General features: G+C 45.6%; 1 protein-coding gene across 1 annotated transcript; it reads right to left on the reverse strand.

Moving 5' to 3' along the window:
• Nucleotides 1-137: 137 nt before the first annotated feature.
• LOC118373631 (gap junction alpha-9 protein-like) lies at nt 138-1,571 on the reverse strand. Its single transcript, XM_052494152.1, has one exon. It carries the CDS (start codon nt 1,569-1,571, stop codon nt 138-140), a length of 1,434 nt encoding a protein of 477 aa, XP_052350112.1.
• Between the last annotated feature and the right edge of the window lie 8,309 nt (nt 1,572-9,880).

Below are 9,880 nucleotides of genomic sequence, written 5' to 3' on the forward strand. Positions count from 1 at the left end.
TACTGGGCTACTGCAACAGCTCCACCTCAAAGCAGTTCGCACAATGTCACAACTCGTGTAAAGTTCTTCTGATCTTGTGTTTGAACTGACGTTTTCTTGTCTGATAAGGGACAGGATAAGGTTTTTACTCTTAGCATTCAAACTTGTAAATCTGTGGGGGCTCGCCTACTGCTTGCGTTGCTTGTGGATGATGGTCGGCGACTGGAAGAGGGTGGTCTCGGACTATGCTGTGACCCTGAACTTGATTCCTCCAGTGAGTCTGGGGTGGAGGGACACATTTTGGGTTCCGATGCAGTCCGGGCTTGGTACCCACCACTGGCCTTAGCACCCCCATAAGAATCTGTGTCTGAGCTTTTGCCTTCCACCACTGTGGAACAATTTGAGGGAGCATTGACCCTCCATGTTTTCCTTCCGGCACCTACTAGCAATGTCGGGCAGGAGGAAGCGTGAGATGCGTTCCTTGGGCGCATGGGAGAGTCTGCAGGCTCCTCCTGCTTTGGCGGGGTCAGTGAGTCGCAGGGCGGTGAGCGGCTGTCACTGCTGGTGTTATTGGAGTTGGAGTTGTGCTCTGTCAGGCTATGTGCAGCATTTTTTAGTTCTTCCACACTCTGTTTACCAGCCAGTTCACCCTGAACAGGGAGGAAGGCAGAGGGGTTGATAAGGGAGGGGTAGGTGTGACCGTCCTGGGCCCGCTCCAGTAGGAGGTTGTAGCCACTGGGCGCGGAGGCCATGGTGGGCTTGCAGCCGGAGGAAGCAATGCCTGTCTGATGCACCACAGAGTCTTTCTTGGTTTTGCTTGAGTAGAAGTCGTCAAGCTCGTCTTGCAGGTGTGGATAGTAATCCAGGATGCCCTTCTTGACCTTCTTGTAGCCCAGGTGCATGATCTCCAAGATGTTTAGGAAGAGGGAGACTACTGCGATGCATTGCATAAAGACCATGAAGACACTCTTCTCTGTGGGCCGGGAGACGAAGCAGTCCACCGCGTTGGGGCAAGGCTCACGCTCGCACTTGAAGAGAGGGGAGAGCTGGAAGCCATAGAGGATGTACTGGCCCGTTATAAAGCCTACCTCCACGGCGGAGCGGGTAATGATGTGGGCCACGTAGGTGCGCAGCAGGGACCCTGACAGCGGAGCCTTGTTGAGCTTGCCTTGCTCCAGTTGCCTCACCTCTCGCTCAATCGTTTTCCGAGCTGCCACCATCTCCACGTCTACCAGCTCCAGCTCGCGACGCAGCAGGACCTTCTTTTTCTGCCGCTCCTTCTCCAGGGCTCGGAGGCGGTAGAGAGCATGGCCCATGTACACCAGCGAGGGCGATGAGACAAAGATGACCTGAAGGACCCAGAAGCGGATGAGGGAGATGGGGAAAGCCAGGTCGTAGCAGACGTTCCTGCACCCGGGCTGCTCCGTGTTGCAGATGAAGTCGGCCTGCTCATCGTTCCACACGTCCTCGGCCGCCACACCCAACACCAGCATGCGGAAGATGAATAGGATGGTGAGCCAGATCTTTCCCACCATAGTGGAGTGGATATGCACCTCCTCCAATATCCCCCCTAGAAAATTCCAATCCCCCATCTTTACACGGGCATCGTTGTGTCTGTCAGTAGGAGGCAAGGCAGGGGTGGAGAGAGGATGGAGGCAATTTTATCATGTTAAAGAGGCTACATGGAACTCTTGCCTTTTGGGATGGCTCTTGAGCCTAAGGCCCCTCATTGGACAGAAATATTGCTCAGAAATTCTAATTGGACATAAAGCGCCTCTCCAATAATGAGCAAAAGCATTTAGGGTTTACCTAAAACCAAGGATTTTTTGTTGTTGTGAAATAAGACATTTAGTCATATTAATATCTATATATAAACCATACAGCCAACTTTCAAGCCACAATTTGGTGTTTAACAATTAGCAACTAAATTCCTTACATTAGTATTTAACAATACATCTTAAAATATGTAAATGTTATTTTCTATGCAGTTTTTTTAAAAATCTGTATTTCATTAACAAATACTGTATGAAAAATATTATTCCACTGACTATTGTAATCCTACAAAGGTTGATTTACCAATTAAAATAATGCACAAGTCCTTTCATATCAATTATTATAATTACATACAAATAAAGAATTGCAACATACCTTTATCAGAAAAAAAAGGAAATGTACATCGAAGAAAGATTTTAAATTTATCATGAATATGGAGCATCACATATTTGTAAAGCATATCAAAATGTACGAATAAGCAAGCAGTCGGTTAGCATCATGTTTATTATTTTCCTCTCTTGCTCCTTTCGGTAGTCCTGTTTTACTAAAAGTAAAGGCATTCCCCTCGGTGATTTAATTTATAAACAAATGAGAGAAATCAATGAGAGTCATTTCCATTTACCTTGCAGCAGCATGGACAGACTGTCTGTGATTTAAATCCCCGCGGGTCATCCGATGAGGCCACCAAAAAGCTTTAAAAAAAATGGTATGTGCCCCCTCCACATCTGTTGATGCGCATCACCTGAACTTCTGTGACCCGAATGTTACCAGGGTTGCCAGTGTCAGCAATAGGGACAGTACACTACGTACGACTGAACAGTTGAGACAGCTGCCAGTGCCAGATTCTGGTCAGTCAGCGAGATGATAAAATCAATAATCAGAGTTCTACCAATACAGTACAAGATAAATCATAGCCACACAGCAATTGTCCTTAATTAAAAAGAAACAGTGGAATTAGTCTCCAAAAAATTACTTTGTTAAAAACATATTTGGCTTCTCCTAAAGGATTAGCTAAACTTAAATTTGAACAGTCTAGTATGGCTTGAATGTATAGCCAGGAATCTAAGAGCAAAGCATGGGAAGTTGTTGTACTGGACAGATGGCTTACTTACTAGGTTCACGCTTGTCTACCGTCTGAAGATTCTATAGGCTGTTGTTGGAGACTCCATAGCCCCCATGAGAGATGTTTGGTGCAGTTAATCTGATGTTTGATGATCGTGGTATATATATAGGCAATGTGATGGGAGTTTATTTTGAAATCAGTTACTGGTTCTGGTATCCCCCAAACAACATAACGCCATGGCACACAACTCTTTCAGATCTATGTTTTTTTTTTACTCTTGTAATGCAATCAATGAGTCATGTCCGATTTCATACTCTGGTGCATCCCCTCTGTAATTAAATCTCTGGCAGTTGACAACATTTGTATCCATTTACAAGAAATCAATTACTCTGGCTTGTGGCAATTGAAGTCTTGTCAATTCAGGAAGTGATATGAATTTTAAAAATCCAAACTTCTCAACTTCTCACATAAATAGCGTCTCCTTTTCAGAAAATAGATTCCCTTTTTTCAATCATTCAATTGGAATTTCAGTTAACTTCTAAATTGACTGCCTAAATTTGAAATGAGCTCAAACCTGATTACCACAGATGTTAAGGGTACAGTTGAAGTCGGAAGTTTACATAAACTTAGGTTGGAGTCATTAAAACTCATTTTTCAACCACTCCACAAATTTCTTGTTGACAAACTATAGTTTTGGCAAGTCAGTTAGGACATCTACTTTGTGCATGACACAAGTACTTATTTCAACAATTGTTTACAGACAGATTATTTCACTTACAGTATAATTCGCTGTATCACAACTCCAGTGGGTCAGAAGTTTACATACACTAAATTGACTGTGCCTTTAAACAGCTTCAAAAGTTCCAGAAAATTATGTAATGGATTTAGAAGCTTCTGATAGGCTAATTGAGATCATTTGAGTGAATTGGCGGTGTACCTGTGGATGTATTTCAAGGCCTACCTTCAAACTCAGTGCCTCTTTGCTTGACATTATGGGAAAATCAAAGAAATCAGCCAAGACCTCAAAAAACATTGTAAACCTCCAGAAGTCTGGTTCATTGTTGGGAGCAATTTCCAAAGGCATGAAGGTACCACGTTCATCTGTACAAACAATAGTATGCCAGAATAAACACCATGGGACCACGCAGCCGTCATACCGCTCAGGAAGGAGACGTGTTCTGTCTCCTAGATATGAACATACTCTTGTATGAAAAGTGCAAATAAATCCCAGAACAACAGCAAAGGCCCTTGTGAAGATGCTGGAGGAGACAGGTTCAAAAGTATATCCACAGTAAAACGAGTCCTATATCGACATAACCTGAAAGGTCGCTCAGCAAGGAAGAAGCCACTGCTCCAAAACCACCATAAAAAAGCCAGACTATGGTTTGCAACTGCACATGGGGACAAAGATCGTACTTTTTGGAGAAATGTCCTCTGGTCTGATGAAATGAAAATAAAACTGTTGGCCAATAATGACCATTGTTATGTTTGGAGGAAAAAGGGGTAGACTTGCAAGCCGGAGAACACCATTCCAACTGTGAAGAACGGGGGTGGCAGCATCATGTTGTGGGGGTGCTTTGCTGCAGGAGGGACTGGTGAATTTCAAAAAATTGATGGCAACATGAGGATGGAAAATTATGTGGATATTTTGAAGCAACAAGTTCATCAGTCAGGAAGTTAAAGCTTGGTCGCAAATGGGTCATCCAAATGGACAATGACCCCAAGCATACTTCCAAAGTTGTGGCAAAATGTCTTGGCAAAGTGCGTGGGGTTATATCCTTCCTGTTTGGACCTGTCCAGGTGTGTCCTCGGATGGGGCCACAGTGACTCCTGACCCCTCCTGTCTCAGCCTCCAGTATTTATGCTGCAGTAGTTTATGTGTCGGGGGCTAGGGTCAGTTTGTTATATCTGGAGTACTTCTCCTGTCCTATCCGGTGTCCTGTGTGAATTTAAGTATTCTCTCTCTAATTCTCTCTCTCTTTCTCTCTCTCGGAGGACCTGAGCCCTAGGACCATGCCTCAGGACTACCTGACATGATGACTCCTTGCTGTCCCCAGCCCACCTGGCTGTGCTGCTGCTCCAGTTTCAACTGTTCTGCCTGTGATTATTATTATTTGACCATGCTGGTCATTTATGAACATTTGAACATCTTGGCCATGTTTAGTTATAATCTCCACCCGGCATAGCCAGAACAGGACTGGCCACCCCACATAGCCTGGTTCCTTTCTAGGTTTCTTCCTAGGTTTTGGCCTTTCTAGGGAGGTTTTCCTAGCCACCGTGCTTCTACACCTGCATTGCTTGCTGTTTGGGGTTTTAGGCTGGGTTTCTGTACAGCACTTTGAGATATCAGCTGATGTACGAAGGGCTATATAAATACATTTGATTTGATTAAGGACAACAAAGTCAAGGTATTGGAGTGGCCATCACAAAGCCCTGACCTCAATCCTAAAGAAAATGTGTGGGCAGAACTGAAAAAGCATGTGCGAGCAAGTAGGCCTACAAACCTGACACAGTTACACCAGCTCTGTCAGGAGGAATGGGCCAAAATTCACCCAATTTATTGTGGGAAGCTTGTAGAAGGCTACCCGAAACTTTTGACCCAAGTTAAACAATTTAAAGGAAACGCTACCAAATACTAATTGAGTGTATGTAAACTTCTGACCCACTGGGAATGTGATGAAAGAAATTAAAGATGAAATAAATCATTCTCTCTACTATTATTCTGACATTTTAAATTATTAAAATAAAGTGGTGATCCTAACTGCACCAAGACAGGGAATTTTTACTAGGATTAAATGTCAGGAATTGTGAAAAACTGAGTTTAAATGTATTTGGCTAAGGTGTATGTCAACTTCCGACTTAACTGTATATTCAAAACTTGCTATCTGTTTTTTTTTGTCCAGGAGTTGGCATAATCTGGGTCCTGTAACTCGACCCGAAAGCAGTGTTTATAAAGCAGTTACAAATTGAAATGCAGTTATGAACATTGTACATATTACCCTACATATAATCTCATGTCATGATCAGAAAACACAACTTTCTTTGTGGTTTTCCTTTCACCAGATCATACTATCATTATTTCCAAAGGAATATATGTCAATGAGATTTTGATAATCGACTTTGGTCAATGCACAGTGCAGTTACATGGGTCTGTTATTTTGTCTATCAACAAGTAGACTAACACCAATTGGAGTTGGTCAATCTGTGTGATGTGCAATTGATGTCTATTAGGGATGGGCTTGAGTACTCGATAAAAGGTTTATATTCTATTAATAATAATCAAATTCCTGAATTCCTCAAATGACCTGAAATAACAGATCTCAAAGTTTTCGTACGCACAAAAAGCTAATTTCTCTCACATTTTGTGCACACTTTTTTTTACATCCTTGTTTGTGAGCATTTTTTCTTTGCCAAGATAATCCATCCACCTGACAGGTGTGGCATATCAAGAAACTGATTAAACAGCATGAGGTGCACCTTGTGCTGGGGACAATAAAAGTCAGCTCTAAAATGTGCAGTTTTGTCACACAACACAATGCCACAGATGTCTCAAGTTTTGGCATGCTGACAGCAGGACTTGTCCACCAGAGCTGTTGCCAGAGAATTTTATGTTAATTTCTCTAAAATAAGCCGCCTCAACTTCGCTTTAGAGAATTTGGTATTACATCCAACCAGCCTCACAACCGCAGACCACTTGTAACCAGGCCAGCCTAGGACCCCCCATCCAGCTTCTTCACCTAAGGGATTATCTGATACCAGCCACCCAGAAAGCTGATGAAACTGAGGAGTATTTACATTTGTAATAAAGCCCGTTTGTGGGGGGAAAAAACATTCTGATTGGCAGGTCATGGCTCCCCAGTGGGTGGGCCTGCCTCCCATTTTTGTTCAGTATATTTAGCAGGTTAAATGTATGCGCACTGCCACAATTTCAAACTCTGTTTATAGTTTGTGGTGTATCAAGTGCAGTGAAAATACATTATGTTTTGCTTTCAGAACAACCAGTAATTGGAACAACCAATAGCATACAGGATTTTTCCCCCTTCAAACTTGTTTAACTTAAAACTAATATAGCGTACTCAAAATCATTTATCAGAGTACTCGAACATAGACATTCTTTCAAATGCTATCCCTAATGTCTCTCTCAAACACTTTCTAGCTTTCCAAAGCACCTGCCACTCATTCATGTTAAATTTGGCATAATAATCAATTACATTTACCTACTGACCCAAATCCAATTATGTTCTACTAGTATCTCCCCATGATGAGTAAACCAGATTGTCATTCTCTAACTAATGACCTGCACAAAGGGAAAATATGGAAATAGTGGTTCTCAGTACGAAACCTTAACCCCAAATCCTGGGTGGATTATTGCTGGGTAGACGGTGTGCCAGTCTGGTTCTGCTTTACTCTATTTTAATACAGGAGCTAACATTGTTTGGGATTGAACCATCTGGTACCCAATATAGACAGACTATACCATTCACCTGAGAACACTGTGTACTGCCCTGAAATGGTCTTTCTTTAGAATACAAGTCTAATAATTTGGCAACACCAGGGGGATTGAGTCACTTTCCAAATTACATTTACATTTACATTTAAGTCATTTAGCAGACGCTCTTATCCAGAGCGACTTACAAATTGTGCATACACCTTATGACAACCAGTGGAACAGCCACTTGCATCTAAATCTTGTTGGGGGGGGAGAAGGATTACCTACCCTTACTTACCCTATCCTAGGTATTCCTTGAAGAGGTGGGGTTTCAGGTGTCTCCGGAAGGTGGTGATTGACTCCGCTGTCCTGGCGTCGTGAGGGAGTTTGTTCCACCATTGGGGGCCAGAGCAGCGAACAGTTTTGACTGGGCTGAGCGGGAACTGTACTTCCTCAGTGGTAGGGAGGCGAGCAGGCCAGAGGTGGATGAACGCAGTGCCCTTGTTTGGGTGTAGGGCCTGATCAGAGCCTGGAGGTACTGAGGTGCCGTTCCCCTCACAGCTCCGTAGGCGAGCACCATGGTCTTGTAGCGGATGCGAGCTTCAACTGGAAGCCAGTGGAGAGAGCGGAGGAGCGGGGTGACGTGAGAGAACTTGGGAAGGTTGAACACCAGACGGGCTGCGGCGTTCTGGATGAGTTGTAGGGGTTTAATGGCACAGGCAGGGAGCCCAGCCAACAGCGAGTTGCAGTAATCAAGACGGGAGATGACAAGTGCCTGGATTAGGACCTGCGCCGCTTCCTGTGTGAGGCAGGGTCGTACTCTGCGGATGTTGTAGAGCATGAACCTACAGGAACGGGACACCGCCTTGATGTTAGTTGAGAACGTCAGGGTGTTGTCCAGGATCACGCCAAGGTTCTTAGCGCTCTGGGAGGAGGACACAATGGAGTTGTCAACCGTGATGGCGAGATCATGGAACGGGCAGTCCTTCCCCGGGAGGAAGAGGAGCTCCGTCTTGCTGAGGTTCAGCTTGAGGTGGTGATCCGTCATCCACACTGATATGTCTGCCAGACATGCAGAGATGCGATTCGCCACCTGGTCATCAGAAGGGGGAAAGGAGAAGATTAATTGTGTGTCGTCTGCATAGCAATGATAGGAGAGACCATGTGAGGTTATGACAGAGCCAAGTGACTTGGTGTATAGCGAGAATAAGAGAGGGCCTAGAACAGAGCCCTGGGGGACACCAGTGGTGAGAGCGCGTGGTGAGGAGACAGATTCTCGCCACGCCACCTGGTAGGAGCGACCTGTCAGGTAGGACGCAATCAGCGTGGGCCGCGCCGGAGATGCCCAACTCGGAGAGGGTGGAGAGGAGGATCTGATGGTTCACAGTATCGAAGGCAGCCGATAGGTCTAGAAGGATGAGAGCAGAGAGAGAGAGTTAGCTTTAGCAGTGCGGAGCGCCTCCGTGATACAGAGAAGAGCAGTCTCAGTTGAATGACTAGTCTTGAAACCTGACTGGTTTGGATCAAGAAGGTCATTCTGAGAGAGATAGCGGTAGAGCTGGCCAAGGACGGCACGCTCAAGAGTTTTGGAGAGAAAAGAGAGAAGGGATACTGGTCTGTAGTTGTTGACATCGGAGGGATCGAGTGTAGGTTTTTTCAGAAGGGGTGCAACTCTCGCTCTCTTGAAGACGGGAGGGACGTAGCCAGCGGTCAGGGATGAGTTGATGAGCGAGGTGAGGTAAGGGAGAAGGTCTCCGGAAATGGTCTGGAGAAGAGAGGAGGGGATAGGGTCAAGCGGGCAGGTTGTTGGGCGGCCGGCCGTCACAAGACGCGAGATTTCATCTGGAGAGAGAGGGGAGAAAGAGGTCAGAGCATAGGGTAGGGCAGTGTGAGCAGAACCAGCGGTGTCGTTTGACTTAGCAAACGAGGATCGGATGTCATCGACCTTCTTTTCAAAATGGTTGACGAAGTCATCTGCAGAGAGGGAGGAGGGAGGGGGGAGGATTCAGGAGGGAGGAGAAGGTGGCAAAGAGCTTCCTAGGGTTAGAGGCAGATGCTTGGAACTTAGAATGGTAGAAAGTGGCTTTAGCAGCAGAGACAGAGGAGGAAAATGTAGAGAGGAGGGAGTGAAAGGATGCCAGGTCCGCAGGGAGGCGAGTTTTCCTCCATTTCCGCTCGGCTGCCCGGAGCCCTGTTCTGTGAGCTCGCAATGAGTCGTCGAGCCACGGAGCGGGGAGGGAGGACCGAGCCGGCCTGGAGGATAGGGGACATAGGGAGTCAAAGGATGCAGTAAGGGAGGAGAGGAGGGTTGAGGAGGCAGAATCAGGAGATAGGTTGGAGAAAGTTTGAGCAGAGGGAAGAGAAGATAGGATGGAAGAGGAGAGAGTAGCGGGGAGAGAGAGCGAAGGTTGGGACGGCGCGATACCATCCGAGTAGGGGCAGTGTGGGAAGTGTTGGATGAGAGCGAGAGGGAAAAGGATACAAGGTAGTGGTCGGAGACTTGGAGGGGAGTTGCAATGAGGTTAGTGGAAGAACAGCATCTAGTAAAGATGAGGTCAAGCGTATTGCCTGCCTTGTGAGTAGGGGGAAGGTGAGAGGGTGAGGTCAAAGAGGAGAGGAGTGGAAAGAAGGAGGCA

Source organism: Oncorhynchus keta, chromosome 34, assembly GCF_023373465.1.
Source record: "Oncorhynchus keta strain PuntledgeMale-10-30-2019 chromosome 34, Oket_V2, whole genome shotgun sequence".
NCBI classification, from domain to species: Eukaryota; Metazoa; Chordata; class Actinopteri; order Salmoniformes; family Salmonidae; genus Oncorhynchus; species Oncorhynchus keta.